At 44.9% G+C, this 20579-nt stretch overlaps 2 protein-coding genes across 9 annotated transcripts in view; one reads left to right on the top strand and one right to left on the bottom strand.

Annotated features, from left to right (window-relative positions):
* LOC114595218 (zinc finger protein 75D-like) overlaps positions 1-20579 on the top strand; it is a 437997-nt gene that overhangs the window by 362786 nt on the left and 54632 nt on the right. For 3 of the 7 annotated variants that reach the window (XM_077927847.1, XM_077927846.1, XM_077927848.1), the window contains exons 3-4: positions 19033-19114; positions 19347-19429. In XM_077927847.1, the coding sequence (XP_077783973.1) occupies positions 19033-19114; positions 19347-19429 (165 nt within the window). Of the gene's footprint in view, positions 1-14856; positions 14927-16331; positions 16667-17121; positions 17615-19032; positions 19115-19346; positions 19430-20579 lie in introns of those variants that run through there. The other 4 variants (XM_077927851.1, XM_077927852.1, XM_077927850.1 and 1 more) reach the window with 3 other exon arrangements.
* The window catches only part of LOC114595223 (uncharacterized), a 646585-nt gene continuing 626038 nt past the window's right edge, over positions 33-20579 (bottom strand). The window contains exons 1-6 of one of the 2 annotated variants that reach the window (XM_077927842.1): positions 8475-8584; positions 5910-6402; positions 4414-4495; positions 4099-4181; positions 3854-3980; positions 33-3276 (exon numbers count right to left, since the gene is read on the bottom strand). In XM_077927842.1, coding sequence (XP_077783968.1) covers positions 1916-3276; positions 3854-3980; positions 4099-4181; positions 4414-4495; positions 5910-6311 — 2055 coding nt within the window. In that variant the 5' untranslated portion in view covers positions 6312-6402; positions 8475-8584 and the 3' untranslated portion in view covers positions 33-1915. Of the gene's footprint in view, positions 3277-3853; positions 3981-4098; positions 4182-4413; positions 4496-5909; positions 6403-8474; positions 8585-20579 lie in introns of those variants that run through there. The other variant, XM_077927843.1, reaches the window with a different exon arrangement.

The raw sequence follows: 20579 nt of genomic DNA, 5'->3' as shown, positions 1-20579 counted from the left end.
TCAGTGTGCTTAAATAAAGTCCACTCAGGATCTTAGCAGCTAAAAGCAGTTTTATTTACAGCAGACTATCCATTATCTATCACAGCGAACAGCATCGTGAAAAACACGTCCACTCTCCTCAAAAGCGAAAGTAGAGAGAAACAAAGACTTGAGAGACCCGGAAATGACGCAGAGCCCCCCCCTCCCAACAGTAGGCAGGGCGTACACTCTGAGCTGTTTAACCCTGTAAGCTCAGGTTCTCTTCACACCCCCTCTCGTCCTGCGCTACTGTGGGGAAAGTATGTACAGAACTTACCCCCAACTCCAAACCACCACAAAACTCCCCATGACGCTGGAAGCTTAAAGGTTTGGTAAATCCATCGGCCAAGTTAATGTGACTGGCACAGTACTTCAGCCTATCAAACCTGACTAAACACTCTGACACACATTTTGGAAACGTATGTCCAGATGCTTGGTTCTGGCCTTAAATTGCGGAGATTCAGCCAATTTCAAACAAGGTTGATTGTCCTCCCAAACCGTGATGGGCAAGCTACAATCCCCATAGATCTCTTGCACCAAGCATCTATAGAACTCTAGTTCCCGGCACAAATCTGACAGTGCACTGAATTCAGCCTCAGTAGAAGACAGCGCAATGAGACTTTGCTTCCGGGACTTCCACCCAATTAGTGACTTCCCAAACTTTACCACCAACCCAGACACAGACTTGCGGTCCTGCGAATTCGCCCAGTCACTGTCCGCATAGCATGTGAGCTTCGCCTCACCTTCAGCAGGTAGCTTAAGACAGAAATCTTTGGTATGCTGCAGGTAGCGCAGTACCCGCTTGATACCGTGCCAAGAACTCAAACTGGGCTTTGACGCTTCCCTACTTAGCAGGTTGGTAGCAAAGGCAATGTCTGGTCTGCTCCATTGGGACAGATACAACAGAATACCTAGAGCTGACTGAAAGAGCTCAGCATTCTCGAACTCTGCACTTTCTGCTTGCTGGCTCTCTTTCTAGGTGGGGCCTGACCAAGGCAGAAGAAAGTGGTACTATTCCTGCCCTTGATCGGATTCTGCCTTCTGCCACATTGGCCTCCGCTCCCCGTTTGGTGTCGTCTGCAAATGTGATGAGCATTCCCTCATTTCCTTCAACCATGTCATTTATAAAGAACTTGAACAACAACGGGCCCAGGACAGAACCCTGCAGCACCCATCTTGTCACTTTTCTCCAGGATGATGAGGAACCATGAAGGAGTCCTCTTTGGCTTCGGTCAGTCAAATCCGCCTAACAGTTACCAAGTTCAGCCTCCTTTTACCAGCTTCCTCACATAAATATTACGGGGGACTTTGTCAAAAACCTTACTGAAATTAAGATGCACTATTACCACAGCAGTCCCCTGAGAAACAATCTGTAACTCCATCCAAAAAAAGAAAAAGAAAAAAGAGATATTTCTCTAGCTTTACTTGTTTTTGAGAAAGCCATGAAGGGTACATAATTTTTTTAAAATGCTAATATTAAGAAGGATATTGACAAGCTGGAACAAGTGCAAAAGAAGGCGACCAAGATCGTTTTATTTTATTTATGCATTTATTTGACTTTTATAGCGCCCTATAGCAGGGGTGCCAACTTGAATAAAATATAGGAGGGGTTTAGCAAGCCCCGCCTCAGTTAAACAGTCACAGGATGCGGTGCAAGAATGCCATTTGAATGGCTGTTCCTATGAACTGGGGGGTGGCCCCCTCAAATATATTATTGGGGGGCAAAGACCCCTCAGACTCTAAGAGTTGGCTCTTATTCTCTATACCACAGGTCTCAGGACGGTTACAACATAAAACCACACAATGAAAACACAAAACACCCCCCAAAAAACCTGTAACCCCCACCTCCCCACCACATTGTAAAAGGGCATTAGATGTCAATCAGCCAAAGGACTGGTTAAAGAGATGAGTTTTTCCCTGGCGCTGAAAGCTGTATAATGATGGGTTTTGGGAACTTTGTATGAATTCTTTGATGGGAACTGAGAGAGGAGCTCCTCCGGAAGCTCTTTCCACATTCCACACACTGATAGGGTTTCTCCCCTGTATGAATTCTCTGATGGGAAGTGAGATGGTGGTTGAAACTGAAGCTCTTTCCACATTCCACACACTGATAGGGTTTCTCCCCTGTATGAATTCTCTGATGGCGACTGAGACTGCTGCTGTGACTGAAGCTCTTTCCACAATCCACACACTGATAGGGTTTCTCCCCTTTATGAATTATTTGATGGAAACTGAGAGAGGAGCTCCTACTGAAGCTCTTTAAACATTCCACACACTGATAGGGTTTCTCCCCTGTATGAATTCTGTGATGGGAAGTGAGATGGGAGCTCTGACTGAAGCTCTTTCCACATTCCACACACTGATAGGGTTTCTCCCCTGTATGAATTCTGTGATGGGAAGTGAGATTGTGGCTCTGAGTGAAACTCTTTCCACATTCCACACACTGATAGGGTTTCTCCCCTGTATGAATTCTTTGATGGGAAGTGAGCTTGTGGCTTTCAGTGAACCTCTTTCCACATTCCACACACTGATAGGTTTTCTCCCCTGTATGAATTCTGTGATGGGAAGTGAGATTTTGGCTTTGAGTGAAGCTCTTTCCACATTCCACACACTGATAGGGTTTCTCCCCTGTATGAATTCTTTGATGGGAAGTGAGATTTTGGCTTTGAGTAAAGCTCTTTCCACATTCCACACACTGATAGGGTTTCTCCCCTGTATGAATTCTGTGATGGGAAGTGAGACAGGAGCTGGTACTGAAGCTCTTTCTACATTCCACACACTGATAGGGTTTCTCCCCTGTATGAATTCTTTGATGGGAAGTGAGTTTCGAGCTATTCCTGAAGCTCTTTCCACATTCCACACACTGATAGGGTTTCTCCCCTGTATGAATTCTGTGATGGGAAGTGAGACAGGAGCTATTCCTGAAGCTCTTTCCACATTCCACACACTGATAGGGTTTCTCCCCTGTATGAATTCTTTGATGGGAAGTGAGTTTCGAGCTATTCCTGAAGCTCTTTCCACATTCCACACACTGATAGGGTTTCTCCCCTGTATGAATTCTTTGATGGGAAGTGAGATTGACCTTTTGACTGAATCTCTTTCCACATTCCATGCACTGATAGGGTTTCTTCCCAATGGGATTTCTTTGATGGGAAGTGGAAAAGGAACTTTTCCCACATTCAAGATATTTATTCAGCTTCTCCATTGTGGGGATTTTGTCATGGTCACCCATGTTGTTAATTTCCAGTCCATCTCTATCTACAATGAAGAGAAATGGATTAGCACCTCAGGGAGAAATTAAGGAAGAATACTTGTTAAATCTGGTAATAGAGGCATAACACAAGTGGGTTAGATGGATGGTTTTCTGAAGGGTTGGGTGCATTAATTAACGGGGATCAACCGACATCCTTTGGGGAACTTGTGATTCGATAAGCCTGGCTCTTCTCTTGAATCGATTTTGTTTGGCTCCATCATGGCATCCCTCCGTTTCCAATGTCAGTCTTCTCTTTGGACAACCAAAGACTGACGGGAGGAAAAACAAAAACAGAAAACCTGACAGAGGCTACTTCAACTTCCCTAACAACTCTGAAGTTTACAGTCAAAAGGGCCTGGGGAGTTCAGACCAGGCTGCTGCTTGTTTAATAAGCTGAAACGGGAGGAAGAACATACACAGAAAAAACAGTAATTTACTATTCAAGGTTTTTTTTTGGGGGGGGATACTGTAATATCCAGTGTTGTAGGGGGCGCTGTCGAGGTCTGTGAAAATATATGAGGTTCGTGACATATGGAGTTTTGAATTTAAAAACTGATATTATGATTCCACTAGGAGCCTTACCAAGAGAGGCCATGATCCCAGAATTCTCCTCCATGACGTCCTTATGCAGAGCTCTCTGGTCAGGATCCAGCAACGCCCACTCCTCATCCGTGAAACAAACAGCAACATCTTCAAAGCACACTGGACCCTAGAAGAAGAAGGGAAATGTCTTCCTCTGAGACAACACTGTTGTTCACCACCACTCCTTGAGCTAGGACATTCTTCCACCCCTTGGCCTCTGTCCCCACAAGGCTGCTTCCCCTGACCTGATCTGGTTCCACAGCCGCTGCTTCCATTCTGTCCCCATTCAGAGATGGTTGAAGAGGTCTAGCCAGTATCACTGTGTCACCTGCAAGAGAAAAAAGGTAAGGGGGAGGCCCAGAGTGCCTTCTTGTCTCGCAGGTAAATCAGTGCATCTCAAACTACACAGGGGCCTTTGAGAAAGTCTCGCCTGTTGAGTGCATTTGGATATTTGGGTGCATTAGAGATGTTATGTGTGAAAAAATATATCTTCCCTCCTCTGATGAGTTGGAAAACCAACAGAATGAGACCAAACAGAGAAACACCACCTTCCTCCTTACCCAGTGGCCTCTCTCTGGTGCTCAGCGGAGGCCTCTCTGCCTCAGAAGAAATCTGGTCCATTTCTGCAAAGAGATCCTTTCTCTGAAAAAGAAACAAGGATTCAAAAGAGAGAATGGGGAGAAGGATTTAAAAATGAATGTCAGAGAGAATTCCGGCTGATCGCGGGAGCGAAGACAAGCGGGATTTCTCTCTGGAAAGGGAATCCAGCTCTTGGGAGGAAAAAGGGGGTGCTGCAAGGGCGCCGCAGCCCCCTAAAACACCCCTGGAAGGAGATCCAGGGGGCAGGATCCCGGCACAGCCGTTTTGTGATTCCCCCGACCGCCAGGTAACCTCCTTTGGAGGCGACGAAAACATTAATGAAATGTTTAAAAAAGATGTATTAGAAAGAGGTTTTACCGACAAGGAATCAAAATATCAATTGGAAGTACTGAATGATGACGTAAAATTTTTGTCTAAAATGTATAAATTATTATTGGAATGGTATACAAAGGACGAGGAGGTTAAATCGGTTATGATCCATTGGGCCAAAGATTTTGGATATAATATACAATTTAAAGACTGGGTTAAATTGTGGAATGAAGGACTGAAATTTACTGCGTGTACTGTAATAAAGGAAAATGTGATGAAAATGATATATAGATGGTATGTAACACCAGTAAAATCAGCAAAAATGTATAAAGTAATAAATGTTGGAAGTGTAAAGAAAAAGAAGGAACATTTTACCATATGTGGTGGGAGTGTAAAAAAGTGAAATGCTTTTGGGAAAGGATATATAATGAGTTACAAAAGATGTTGAAATATACATTTGTTAAGAAACCAGAAGCATTTCTATTAGGAATAATAGGAAATGAAATTAATAAGACATAATGGAAGTTATTTTTATACGCAGTAACGGCAGCAAGAATACTAATGGCCCAAAAATGGAAACAAGAAGAATTACCTATGATTGAAAAATGGAGAATGAAATTAATGGAATATGCAGAACTTGATAAATTAACAGGAAGGATCCGGAACCGACGAGACCAGAGATTCACTGAAGACTGGATTAAATTTACAGAGTATATGAAAACTATATGTGATGACCAGATAACATTTGTAAGCTTTCAAGAAGCTCTGTGAGAATGTATGGTAGAAATATTGTTTAAAAAATAAGTTAAATTAAGATATTATTGTAGTGCAATATTAAATTAAGAAATGTGCAAGAAGTGATCAAGATGGAGAATTATCAGACATGTTGATGGAAGTAAAAAAAAAGCTGTTGGTGATAAATTGGATGTTTTGTTTTGTATAGTTTTATATTGGAAAACTAATAAAAATATATATTAAAAAAATAAAAAATAAAAAATGAATGTCAGGGCCAACAGCTTTAAGGATGTCAGAACTCATTCCATGGATGCTTTCCCAGAAAAAAAAATGAGCCATCAGTAGAGCATGATGGGATGTTTTCTGTCCTGTTTGGAGGCCTTGGGAGTATCTAGAGGAAAGTCTCTCTCACCTGCTTTCTCTCCTCTGCCTGACTCAGGAGGAAACCTTCGGCCAGGGCCACTGCCTGTGAACTGGTCTCTGCTCCACATTCCCTCACCCAGCTCTCCATCTCTGGCGGAAGGACAGCCAGGAACTGCTCCAAGATCACCAGGTCCAGCATCTCAGCTTTCGTGTGCCTTTCTGGCTTCAGCCACTGGTGGCAAAGGTGATAGAGTCGGCTGCAAACCTCTCGGGGTCCTTTGGCCTCCTGGCCGCAGAACTGCCTCAACTGCTGGCTCTGCACCTCTGAGCGGAGGGTGTCCTCCTCACCCAGGATCTTCTGCACAGAGTTTTCCCAGAACCCCCCACTGCTCCCAGTTTGGATGGCATGGCCTCTTTCTGTTCCAGGGCCAGCTGAGTCTCGCTGACCCATCTGTGCTCCCAGGAAGCCTCTGAGAGATCGGAAGGAACCCTTTGGTCTTCTGCCAAGTTCTGTCTGTCTTAAGGAGTCGCGCTAGCAAATCCTACAAAGCAAATACATTGTTCAGTTACAAAAGTTGTCTAATATCAGGAGAAGAAAAAGGTTCCCTGAGCAAGCATGGATGAGTCTTGGAGGGAACCAGGGCTGGACTGCACCACAGCCCAAACCATGAGCTATTTTATTTATTTAAATTTCTATAACACTTTATATTTTAGAGATAAATCTCAAAGCGGTTTACAGCATATTAAATCTGAGGGGATAATTGGGGAGTTAGAAGAAGATATATTATTGAACGATATCCTTCCTAACATGCACTAGCAAGTTCCATATTCTAGTTCCATACATCCCCCTTTTTTAGATTACGCAGCGATCAGCTTGTTGCTGACTCATCTGAGTCTTACTATTAAAGATTCCTTCCTGGTAAAATCCCTTCCAATCCCTTTTAAATGAATAAGCACAATAATCTGATTCACGTTAATATAAAAGTAGTTTACTCACAGATTTTTCACGTTCACAGACAGGCAGGTTGTTACATAACAACTAGAACTATTCCATAAAGAAGTTAGTCCCAATGACTGCCACTAAAGAGTCACTTCCCCAAACACACAGCAACATACAAAATGGAGACAGCACACTGATCAGAAGATGGAGGCCGTGTGCTCCTCCATGCTAGTACAACAGACTGCACCCTCTTCAAGTCACATGGAGTGGAAGTCTGTCCCAGCTCAGGAGGAAACAGGAAGTCTTCTCCTGAGTGGGAGAAAACATCCCCTAATGTGTCGTCCACTGTAGGAATATTGTACTTGACTGCAGTTTCACATCTCACAAAATCAATAAAATAGAAATAAAACCATTGGAAGAAAGTCAAATATATAGTCTATAGTCAAAGCAACATAGCAGAAAACAAATATTCTTATAAAGATGTCAAAATAAAACCTTACAAAGGAGGTCAACTACAGAATAGATATTTAACACAGTAGGGCAGGATGAGTCTGGGCTTCACCCCCTAGGCCAGGTGGAAAGAGCCTTTTTAAAAAGGAGAAGAGGAGGAGGAGGAGGAAGAAGAAGAAGAAGAAAGAGGAGGAGGAGGAGGAAGAGGAGGAGGAGGAAGAGGAGGAAGCAGCCTCTAGCTCTCCTAGAAGATTGCAATGCAAAATGTGGAGGCAGCGGAAGGGATTTCTGGGAGATGAATCAGCCTGGTTGCTCCTGCCTTCCAGTCAATGCATGAAGTCAGAACTGACTGACAAGGAAGTCATTTGTATCTTGTGGAAAATGGATGCTTGGCTCTAGTGGGGGTCCTCACTCGGGGGTCCTCAGGAGTTGCTCTCCCCCCACCCCCACTCCCCTGCTTCTGTCTCCTTTTCTTGCACTTGGACTCTCTGCCGCTCTCCAGGCAGACTCCTGGGGTGGGGTCCCTTTTTCTTTGCTCTGAGGGCCAGGAATGTATCTGGACATTATTATTCTCTTAGATGGCTTCACCCACACACAGCCATTGATGCCAAGGTCCCTGGAGGCTCAGTGAGTAGCAGCGCCCATTTCCGGCTGGTTTTCCAGCAACAATCCCTTTGGGACAGAGAGGATGTGGTCCTGGGATGCCCTGCTCTGGGTGCGAGGGGATGGCTGCAGTGGCCTCCGTGGGGAGCTGCCCTGGGAGACACTGGGAAACTGGTCCCCAATGCAGCAGCCAGACTCTGGGCTGGGATCCCTCTCTTTATTCCTGGCCTCTCTCTCCCACCTTTTTTTTTGGGGGGGGGGCTAGTCCACCTCCTCCTCCAGCTTTGGAAAACGATTTGCAGATGTTTCCTCTGTTGTGCAATGAGGCTGAGCGATGTCACACAGAGTTAAAGTCCCAGGGACTCCTTTGTTTAAAGAAGGGAGATCTTTTCTGAAAGGGGGGGGCGGAGGGCCAAATGATTTTGGGATCCTCTGATCTGCAGGAAGGAGAGCGTGGCAGACCTGGCCCCTCCCTGGCAGGACCCTCTCCTCCCTGACTTGGGGTCCCCCCCTGCATGAGCAGATCAGCCCCCCCCCCCCATGCACCCTCTTCTGCTGCAGCCCTGGGACCCCCCACCGTCTCCCCACTGCACCCTCTGGGGGGAGAGAGGGGAGACTCACCAGATCCCAGGAGGGGAGAGCGAGGCAGCCCTTGCAGGAGAGACACAAAGCAACACCCCCCCCCTTCCTTGCAGGAAAGGACTGGGGAGGGAGGGGCCTTGGCTCTGGAGGACCTGGCCCCCCCTTGCTTCCTGTCCTCTCTAGGAAGGCAGCTCAGTTCCCTTTAACCCTTGCCAAGCCGAGCCCCTCCAGCTCAGCCCTCTCTCCCTTGGCAGAACCTCATATTCTTATCATTTTTTATGGATTTTGGGGGCCAGCTGCCCCCCTGGCTACGCCCATGCCCAGATATCCCTTTGTGGGGTGAGGCTCTTGGCTGGACTCTGAGCATCTCCCTCCCTTGGCCTGAAAGTGGAGTAGCAGCTTGCAGGGAAAAGGACCAATTCTGCAGCTCCAGCTCCAGAGGCATAGCAAGGTCAGGTGGTACCCGGTTTCACCCCCCCCCACACACACATACAGAATTTTTTTCATCAGTAAAAGAAGTTACACACAACTATTTAAAATATTTAGAAATAATTACAAATGAACCATTTGCTGAGAATGAGATTAAAATGCATGTCCACATTTTAAATATCTGGATGGGCTTGCCTAAACAAACATTTATTTATTTTTGCAGGCACCAAAAAAATAAAAAAGGAATAAAAAAAGAAGTGCAGGCAGGGAGTTCCAAAGTCTACCTGTGTCGCCACACTAAAACTTTGCTTTCTCACAAGTACAGGTGTTCTATGTGGAACCAGTAACTGTGCCAGTTTTCTCAAAGCAGTTGAGTTGGGAATACATGGGGGAAGGCAATCTGGTCAGAAGCTGTTAAGAGCTTTGTAGTCCACCATAAGATGAGTGGGACCAGGACAATGGCTCGCCTAGCCTGAGAAACGTGGCTTTAGGGAGTTTTTTGTAAACCCAACTTTTTTCGTTAAGTACCTTTCATCATCCTCAAGCACCAGCACCAGCCAATAGTCATTTTAACCACCAATCAGAAAGAAGCCGTTCCAAAGCAGTGTTGTGGTGCAGAGACAGACAGACAATCTTTGGGAGCAGCCAGATTTTTATGTGTCAAACAAAAGCACCATGCATTGCCCTAAAAGTGATCCATGCGACGGTCATCTCTAGGCTTGACTACTGTAATTCACTCTACGCGGGGCTGCCCTTGAAGCTGTCCCAGAAACTCCAGCGGGTGCAGAATGCTGCAGCAAGGCTCCTCACGGGGTCCCTGCCATGGGAACATATTCAACCAGTGCTTTTCCAGCTGCACTGGCTCCCGGTGGAGTACAGGGTCAGATTTAAGGTGCTGCTTTTGACCTTTAAAGCCCTTCACGGCCTAGCACCCTCGTACCTACGGGACCGCCTCTCCTGGTATGCCCCACGGAGAGCCTCAAGGTCCATAAATAACGACACCCTAGTGGTCCCGGGCCCTAAGGAAGTTAGATTGGCTTCAACCAGAGCCAGGGCCTTTTCAGTGATGGCTCCAGCCTGGTGGAATGCTCTGCCTCATGAGACCAGGGCCCTGCAGGATCTGATTTCTTTCCGCAGGGCTTGTAAGACAGAGTTGTTCCACCTGGCCTTTGGCTTGGAGCCAATTTGATTCCCTCCCTCCCTCTCTTTCTTTTTTCCTTTCCTTCTCCTCCTGCGATGAGGCTACATTTTAATATTTTAATGTTTCAATATTTCAATGTTGTATTTTAATTTTGTTTTTAAGTTGCAATCATTCATCTTGTTTTTATTATTGCTTCTAAGCCGCTCTGAGCCCGGCCTTGGCTGGGGAGGGCGGGGTATAAATAATAAAATTATTATTATTTATTATTAAAAGTCCAGGGAACATTAGATGCTTCTATTTTTTCCGATGAAGTGTTTTATTCAGTCTCACCTGCAATCATGTGTGCTGAACACACAGAAACACATACAGATAATGAAATTACTGGGAGTTACAGTCTCCAAATAAAACTCAACACATGCAAGCAGTTTGATGGAATAGTACACATAATTTCCCCATCTCCTTTTTAAAAAACATTTTTTTTCCTTTATCTTCATGGTACAGAAGATAAATATTCAGAAAGCAATAGTTACAACAGTAAACAAAAAGTAACTTGTCCTGATGGAATTTCAGACTTTCAGCATGTCATTTGTTAAAGTTTCATTTCATTATTCTAAAACAGGCATCCCCAAACTCGGCCCTCCAGATGTTTTGGGACTACAATTCCCATCATCCCTGACCACTGGTCCCGAGTTTGGGGATGCCTGTTCTAAAAGACCACGATACATTTTCCCGTGAGTGTTGGGTGGATTCCTGCAACAGTTTTAACAATTTATATATTCAACAAACATTTGCCACGTGTTATAAAAGGAATATGGATTGTGTTCCCTCACCTTCTTGATTTCCCTGGGCAAACAAAATTTAAGATACTTAAATTGTAGTGCCCAGAATTGAACACAATATTCTAGGTGGGTCCTGACCAAGGCAGAAGAAAGTGGTACTATTCCTGCCCTTGATCGGTTAACGGAGGTCTGCAATGAGATAATGGAGGGGAAAAGAGCGCCGGAAACGTGGAAAGAGGCCTACATCACACTTATACCGAAAAATGAATCTGAAAAGACACAACTTAAAAATTACCGCCCCATATCCCTACTTAACGTGGATTACAAAATCTTTGCTGACATTTTGGCTAAAAGACTGAAAAAAGTTTTGTCTGGATTGATACATAAGGACCAAGCTGGCTTTCTTCCAGGCAGATATATGTCAAACAACACAAGGAACTTGATTGACATTCTTGAAAAATTGCAAGTTAATATTAACACAAAAGCCGTTTTGATATTTATTTATGCGGAGAAAGCCTTTGACAACATTTCTTGGAGTTTTATGAAGAAAAATTTGCAAGGGATGGGGGTGGGAGAAAGGTTTGGAAATGGTATAAGTGCGATTTATTCAGAACAGAGGGCAAAACTAATAGTGAACAATGCAGTTACGGAGGAAGTTAAGATAGAGAAAGGGACACGACAAGGTTGCCCAATTTCCCCACCGCTTTTTATTTCAGTACTGGAGGTCTTGCTGAACATGATCAGAAGGGACCAACAGATTCAGGGTATACAGGTCGGAGCTAAACATTATAAACTTAAAGCATATGCAGATGACCTAGTCTTGACATTACAGGAGCCAATCCCTAGTACTAAGAGAGCTTTGGAAATAATACAAGAATTTGGTCAGGTGGCAGGATTTAAGTTGAATAAATGAAAAACCATGGTGTTGGAGAAGAATTTAACATCGAATGAAAAGGAAAGGTTTCAGGGAGAAACAGGTTTATCATTGGTGAAAAAAGTGAAATACCTAGGGGTAAATATGACTATTCCTGCCCTTGATCGGAATCTGCCTTCTGCCACATTGGCCTCCGCTCCCCGTTTGGTGTCGTCTGCAAATGGGATGAGCATCCCCTCAGTTCCTTCATCCAAGTCGTTTATAAAGACGTTGAACAACAACGGGCCCAGGACAGAACCCTGCAGCACCCCTCTGGTCACTTTTCCCCAGGATGAGGAGGAACCATGGAGGAGGACAATTTGGGTTCGGTCAGTCAAATCCACCAGTTACCTCATTCAGCCCACATTTCACCAGCTTCCTCACATAAATGTCGCAGAGGACTTTGTCAAAAGCCTTACTGAAATTGAGATGCAGTATTTTCACAGCAGTCCCGTGATCAACAAAGTTTGTAACTGCATCCAAAAAAAGAAATGAAAAAGAGAGATTTATCGGGCTTAACTTGTTTTTGAGAAAGCCCTGCGTTCAACCTGTCTGTTTTTGTTGTGAAACACCATGAAATCCTCAGATGATGGGCACATAATTTTTTTTAAATGATGATAATACAAAGGATATTGTCAAGCTGGAACATGTGCAGATGAAGGCGATCAAGATGGTGTTATTATATTTATTTCATTTCTATAGCACCCTATAGCAGGGCTGCCAACTTGAATAAAATATAGGAGGGGTTTAGTAAGCCCCACCTCGGTTAAACAGTCACAGGATGCGGTGCAAGCATGCCATTTGAATGGCTGTTCCTATGAACTGGGGGGGTGGCCCCCTCACATATCTTATTGGGGGGCAAAGAGCCCTCAGACCCTAAGAGTTGGCTCCCATTCCCTACACCCACAGGTCACAGGACGGTTACAACATAAAATCACACAATGAAAACACAAAACACACAGCCCAAAACCTGTAACCCCCAACTCCCCACCACATTTAAAAAGGGCATTAGATGTCATTCAGCCAAAGGCCTGTTTAAAGTGGTGTGTTTTTCTCTAGCGCTGAAAGTTGTATAATGAAGGGTTTTCCACTCTTCGTATGAATCCTTTGATGGGAACTGAGATTGGAGCTCTTCCTGAAGCTCTTTCCACATTCCACGCACTGATAGGGTTTCTCCCCTGTATGAATTCTTTGATGGGAAATGAGATTGGAGCTCGTACTGAAGCTCTTTCCACATTCAAAGCATTGATAGGGTTTCTTCCCTGTATGAATTACTTGATGGGAAGTGAGACTGTGGCTGTGACTGAAGCTCTTTCCACATTCCAGGCACTGATATTGTTTCACCCCTGTATGAATTCTTTGATGGGAAGTGAGACTGTGGCTGTGACTGAAGCTCTTTCCACATTCCACACACTGATAGGGTTTCTCCCCTGTATGAATTCTTTGATGGGAAGTGAGAGAAGAGCTCTTCATGAAGCTCTTTCCACATTCCACACACTGATATGGTTTCTCCCCTGTATGAATTCTCCGATGGGAAGTGAGACCGGCGCTCTGACTGAAGCTCTTTCCACATTCCACACACTGATAGGGTTTTTCCCCTTTATGAATTCTTTGATGGGAAGTGAGTTTGAAGCTCTGACTGAAGCTTTTCCCACATTCCACACACTGATAGGGTTTCTCCCCTGTATGAATTCTCTGATGGGAAGTGAGGTTGGCACTCTGACTGAAGGTCTTTCCACATTCCACACACTGATAGGGTTTCTCCCGTGTATGAATTCTCTGATGGGAAGTGAGATTGGCGCTCTGACTGAAGGTCTTTCCACATTCCCCACACTGATAGGATTTCTCCACTGTATGAATTCTCTGATGGGAATTGAGATTGTGGCTGTGACTGAAGCTCTTTCCACATTCCATGCACTGATAGGGTTTCTTCCCAATGGGATTTCTTTGATGGCAAGTGGAATAAGAACTTTTCCCACTTTCAAGATATTTATTCAGCTTCTCCATTGTGGGGATTTTGTCATGGTCACCCTTGTTCTTGATTTCCAATCCATCACTATCTGCAATGAAGAGTAATGGATTAGCGTCTCAGGGAGAAATTAATGAAGAATACTTGTTAACACTGGTAACAGAGGAATAACAGAAGTGGGTTAGATGGAAGGTTTTCTGATGGGTTGGGTGCATTAATTAACGGGGATCAACTGACATCCTTAGGGGAACCTGTGATTCGACAAGCCTGGCTCTTCTCTTGAATGGATTTTGTTGGCCTCCATCATGGCATCCCTCCATTTCCAATGTCAGTCTTCTCTTTGGACAACCAAAGACTGACGGGAGGAAAAACAAAAACGGAAAACCTGACGGAAGCTACTTCAACTTCCCTAACAACTCTGACATTTATACTTAAAAGGGCCTGGGGAGTTCAGACCAGGCTGATCCTTCTTTAATAAGCTGCAACTGGAGGAAGAACATTCACAGAAAAAACAGTAATTTACTGTTCAAGGTTTTTTTGGGGGGGATTGTGATATCTGGTGTTGTAGGGGGCGCTGCTGAGTTCTGTGAAAATATATGAGGTTCTTCACATATGGAAGTTTGAATTTAAAAACAGATATTATGATCCCACAGGGAGCTTTACAGAGAGAGGCCATGATCCCACGATTCTCCTCCATGACGTCCTTATGCAGAACTCTCCTCTCAGGATCCAGCAACTCCCATTCCTCATCCATGAAACCAACAGCAACATCTTCAAAGCACACTGGACCCTAAAAGAAAAAGGGAAATGTCCTCCTCTGAGACAACACTGTTGTTCACCACCACTCCTTGAGCTAGGACATTCTTCCACCCCTTGACCTCTGTCCCCACAAGGCAGGTTCCCTTTCAGGCCAAGGGAGGGAGATGCTCAGAGTCCAGCCAAGAGCCTCACCCCACAAAGGGATATCTGGGCATGGGCGTAGCCAGGGGGGCAGCTGGCCCCCAAAATCCATAAAAAATGATAGAAATCTGAGGTTCTGCCAAGCGAGAGAGGGCTGAGTTGGAGGGGGGTGGAACTCGGCATTGCAAGGGTTAAAGGGAAGTGAGCTGCCTTCCTAGAGAGGCCAGGAAGCAAGGGGGGGGGGCAGGTCCTCCAGAGCCAAGGCCCCTCCCTCCCCAGTCCTTTCCTGCAAGAAAGGGGGGGGGTGTTGCTTTGTGTCTCTCCTGCAAGGGCCGAATCGCTGCCCCCTCCTGGGATCTGGTGAGTCTCCTCTCTCTCCCCCCAGAGGGTGCAGTGGGGGGACGGGGGGGGGCCTAGGGCTGCAGCAGGGGAGGGGGCCTGGGGGGCCTGATCTGCTCATGTGGGGGGACCCCAAGTCAGGTAGGAAAGGGTCCTGCCAGGGAGGGGCCAGGTCTGCCACGCTCTCCTTCCTGCAGATCAGAGGATCCCAAACTCATTTGACCCTCCGCCCCCCCTTCAGAAAAGATCTCCCTTCTTCAGACAAAGGAGTCCCTGGGACTTTAACTCTGTGTGACATCGCTCAGCCTCATTGCACAACAGAGGAAACATCTGCAAATGGTTTTCCAAAGGTGGACAAGGAGGTGGACTAGCCCCCCCCCAAAAAAACCCCCCACAGGGAGGGAGGAAGTTAAGGTGGGAGAGAGAGGCCAGGAATAAAGAGAGGGATCCCAGCCCAGAGTCTGGCTGCTGTATTGGGGACCAGTTTCCCAGTGTCTCCCAGGGCAGCTCCCCACGGAGGCCACTGCAGCAATCCCCTCGCACCCCAGGACCACATCCTCTCTCTCCCAAAGGGATTGGTGCTGGAAAACCAGCCGGAAATGGGCGCTGCTACTCACTGAGCCTCCAGGGACCTTGGCATCAATGGCTGTGCATGTGTTCAGCCATCTAAGAGAATTATTATTATTATTATTATTATTATTATTATTATTATTATTATTATTATCATTATCATTATTTCCCGCTTATATTTCAAGGGAGGTGTCTTTGGCCCCGCCCACTTGGCCCTCAGGGGGTTGGCCAGATACATTCCTGGCCCTCAGAGCAAAGAAAAAGGGACCCCACCCAGGAGTCTGCCTGGAGAGTGGCAGAGAGTCCAAGTGCAAGAAAAGGAGACAGAAGCAGGGGAGTGGGGGTGGGGGAGAGCAACTCCTGAGGACCCCCGGGTGAGGACCCCCACTAGAGCCAAGCATCCATTTTCCACAAGATACAAATGACTCCCTTGTCAGTCAGTTCTGACTTCATGCATTGACTGGAAGGCAGGAGCAACCAGGCTGATTCATCTCCCAGAAATCCCTTCCGCTGCCTCCACATTTTGCATTGCAATCTTCTAGGAGAGCTAGAGGCTGCTTCCTCCTCTTCCTCCTCCTCCTCTTCCTCCTCCTCCTCCTCTTTCTTCTTCTTCTTCTTCCTCCTCCTCCTCCTCTTCTCCTTTTTAAAAAGGCCCTTTCCACCTGGCCTAGGGGGTGAGGCCCAGACTCATCCTGCCCTACTGTGTTAAATATCTATTCTGTAGTTGACCTCCTTTGTAAGGTTTTATTTTGACATCTTTATAAGAATATTTGTTTTCTGCTATGTTGCTTTGACTATAGACTAATTATTTGACTTTCTTCCAATGGTTTTATTTCTATTTTATTGATTTTGTGAGATGTGAAACTGCAGTCCAGTACAACATTCCTACAGTGGACACATTAGGGGATGTTTTCTCCCACTCAGGAGAAGACTTCCTGTTTCCTCCTGAGCTGGGACAGACTTCCACTCCATGTGACTTGAAGAGGGTGCAGTGTGTTGTACTAGCATGGAGGAGCACACGGCCTCCATCTTCTGATCAGTGTGTCTTCTCCATTTTGTATGTTGCTGTGTGTTTGGAGAAGTGACTCCTTAGTCGCAGTCATTTGGGACTAACTTCTTTATGGAATAGTTCTAGTTGTTATGTAACCTAAGCCTGCCTTCAGGGATATGTCTGTGAACGTGAATGAATCTGTGAGTAAACTACTTTTATATTAACGTGAATCAGATTATTGTGCTTATTCATTTAAGAGGGATTGGAAGGGATTTTACCAGGAAGGAATTTTTAATAGCAAGACTCAGATGAGTCAGCAACAAGCTGATTGCTGCGTAATCTAAAAAAGGGGGATGTATGGAACTAGAATATGGAACTTGCTAGTGCATGTTAGGAAGGATATCGTTCAATAATATATCTTCTTCTAACTCCCCAATTATCCCCACAGATTTAATATGCTGTAAACCGCTTTGAGATTTATCTCTAAAATATAAAGTGTTATAGAAATTTAAATAAATAAAATAGCTCATGGTTTGGGCTGTGGTGCAGTCCAGCCCTGGTTCCCTCCAAGACTCATCCATGCTTGCTCAGGGAACCTTTTTCTTCTCCTGATATTAGACAACTTTTGTAACTGAACAATGTATTTGCTTTGTAGGATTTGCTAGCGCCTCTCCTTAAGACAGACAGAACTTGGCAGAAGACCAAAGGGTTCCTTCCGATCTCTCAGAGGCTTCCTGAGAGCACAGATGGGTCAGCGAGACTCAGCTGGCCCTGGAACAGAAAGAGGCCATGCCATCCAAACTGGGAGCAGTGGGCGGTTCTGGGAAAACTCTGTGCAGAAGATCCTGGGTGAGGAGGACACCCTCCGCTCAGAGGTGCAGAGCCAGCAGGTGAGGCAGTTCTGCTTCCAGGAGGCCAAAGGACCCCGAGAGGTTTGCAGCTGACTCTACCACCTTTGCCATCAGTGGCTGAAGCCAGAAAGGCACACGAAAGCTGAGATGCTGGACCTGGTGATCTTGGAGCAGTTCCTGGCTGTCCTTCCACCGGAGATGGAGAGCTGGGTGAGGGACTGTGGAGCAGAGACCAGTTCGCAGGCAGTGGCCTTGGCCGAAGGTTTCCTCCTGAGTCAGGCAGAGGAGAGAAAGCAGGTGAGAGAGACTTTCCTCTGGATACTCCCAAGGCCTCCAAACAGGACAGAAAACATCCCATCATGCTCTACTGATGGCTCATTTTTTTTTCTGGGAAAGCATCCATGGAATGAGTTCTGACATCCTTAAAGCTGTTGGCCCTGACATTCATTTTTTATTTTTTATTTTTTTAATATATATTTTTATTAGTTTTCCAATATAAAACTATACAAAAGAAAACATCCAATTTATCACCAACATCTTTTTTATTTACTTCCATCAACATGTCTGATAATTCTCCGTCTTGATCACTTCTTGCACATTTCTTAATTTAATATTGCACTACAATAATATCTTAATTTACCTTATTTTTTAAACAATATTTCTACCATACATTCTCACAGAGCTTCCTGAAAGCTTACAAATGTTATCTGGTCATCACATATAGTTTTCATATAGTCTTTAAATTTAATCCAGTCTTCAGTGAATCTCTGGTCTCGTCGGTTCCGGATCCTTCCTGTTAATTTATCAAGTTCTGCATATTCCATTAATTTCATTCTCCATTTTTCAATCATAGGTAATTCTTCTTGTTTCCATTTTTGGGCCATTAGTATTCTTGCTGCCGTTACTGCGTATAAAAATAACTTCCATTCTGTCTTATTAATTTCATTTCCTATTATTCCTAATAGAAATGCTTCTGGTTTCTTAACAAATGTATATTTCAACATCTTTTGTAACTCATTATATATCCTTTCCCAAAAGCATTTCACTTTTTACACTCCCACCACATATGGTAAAATGTTCCTTCTTTTTCTTTACACTTCCAACATTTATTACTTACTTTATAAATTTTTGCTGATTTTACTGGTGTTACATACCATCTATATATCATTTTCATCACATTTTCCTTTATTACAGTACACGCAGTAAATTTCAGTCCTTCATTCCACAATTTAACCCAGTCTTTAAATTGTATATTATATCCAAAATCTTTGGCCCAATTGATCATAACCGATTTAACCTCCTCGTCCCTTGTATACCATTCCAATAATAATTTATACATTTTAGACAAAAATTTTACGTCATTATTCAGTACTTCCAATTGATATTTTGATTCCTTGTCGGTAAAACCTCTTTCTAATACATCTTTTTTAATCATTTCATTAATGTTTTCGTCGCCTCCAAAGGAGGTTACCTGGCGGTCGGGGGAATCGCAAAACGGCTGTGCCGGGATCCTGCCCCCTGGATCTCCTTCCAGGGGTGTTTTAGGGGGCAGCGGCGCCCTTGCAGCACCCCCTTTTTCCTCCCAAGAGCTGGATTCCCTCTCCAGAGAGAAATCCCGCTTGTCTTCGCTCCCGCGATCAGCCGGAATTCTCTCTGACATTCATTTTTAAATCCTTCTCCCCATTCTCTCTTTTGAATCCTTGTTTCTTTTTCAGAGAAAGGATCTCTTTGCAGAAATGGACCAGATTTCTTCTGAGGCAGAGAGGCCTCCGCTGAGCACCAGAGAGAGGCCACTGGGTAAGGAGGAAGGTGATGTTTCTCTGTTTGGTCTCATTCTGTTGGTTTTCCAACTCATCAGAGGAGGGAAGATATATTTTTTCACACATAACATCTCTAATGCACCCAAATATCCAAATGCACTCAGCAGGCGAGACTTTCTCAAAGGCCCCTGTGTAGTTTGAGATGCACTGATTCACCTGTGAGACAAGAAGGCACTCTGGGCCTCCCCCTTACCTTTTTTCTCTTGCAGGTGACACAGTGATACTGGCTAGACCTCTTCAACCATCTCTGAATGGGGACAGAATGGAAGCAGCGGCTGTGGAACCAGATCAGGTCAGGGGAAGCAGCCTTGTGGGGACAGAGGCCAAGGGGTGGAACAATGTCCTAGCTCAAGGGGTGGTGGTGAACAACAGTGTTGTCTCAGAGTAGGACATTTCCCTTCTTCTTTTAGGGTCCAGTGTGCTTTGAAGATGTTGCTGTTTGTTTCACGGATGAGGAGTGGGCGTTGCTGGATCCTGACGAGAGAGCTCTGCATAAGGACATCATGGAGGAGAATTCTGGGATCATGGCCTCTCTTGGTAAGGCTCCTAGTTGAATCATAATATCAGTTTTTAAATTCAAAACTCCATATGTCACGAACCTCATATATTTTCACAGACCTTGACAGCACCCCCTACAACACTGGATATTACAGCATCCCCCCCCCCCAAAAAAAAAACCTTGAATAGTAAATTACTGTTTTTTCTGTGTATGTTCTTCCTCCCGTTGCAGCTTATTAAACAAGCAGCAGCCTGGTCTGAACTCCCCAGGCCCTTTTGACTGTAAACTTCAGAGTTGTTAGGGAAGTTGAAGTAGCTTCTGTCAGGTTTTCCGTTTTTGTTTTTCCTCCCGTCAGTCTTTGGTTGTCCAAAGAGAAGACTGACATTAGAAACGGAGGGATGCCATGATGGAGCCAAACAAAATCGATTCAAGAGAAGAGCCAGGCTTATCGAATCACAAGTTCCCCAAAGGATGTCGGTTGATCCCCGTTAATTAATGCACCCAACCCTTCAGAAAACCATCCATCTAACCCACTTGTGTTATGCCTCTATTACTAGATTTAACAAGTATTCTTCCTTAATTTCTCCCTGAGGTGCTAATCCATTTCTCTTCATTGTAGATAGATATGGACTGGAAATTAACAACATGGGTGACCATGACAAAATCCCCACAATGGAGAAGCTGAATAAATATATTGAATGTGGGAAAAGTTCCTTTTCCACTTCCCATCAAAGAAATCCCATTGGGAAGAAACCCTATCAGTGTGTGGAATGTGGAAAGAGCTTCAGGAATAGCTCGAAACTCACTTCCCATCAAAGAATTCATACAGGGGAGAAACCCTATCAGTGCATGGAATGTGGAAAGAGCTTCAGGAATAGCTCGAAACTCACTTCCCATCAAAGAATTCATACAGGGGAGAAACCCTATCAGTGTGTGGAATGTG

This window comes from Podarcis muralis, chromosome 4 (assembly GCF_964188315.1).
Source record: "Podarcis muralis chromosome 4, rPodMur119.hap1.1, whole genome shotgun sequence".
Classification (NCBI taxonomy): Eukaryota; Metazoa; Chordata; class Lepidosauria; order Squamata; family Lacertidae; genus Podarcis; species Podarcis muralis.
The sequence above is the reverse complement of the archived record's forward strand: the minus strand, read 5'-3'. Positions and strand labels throughout refer to the sequence as shown.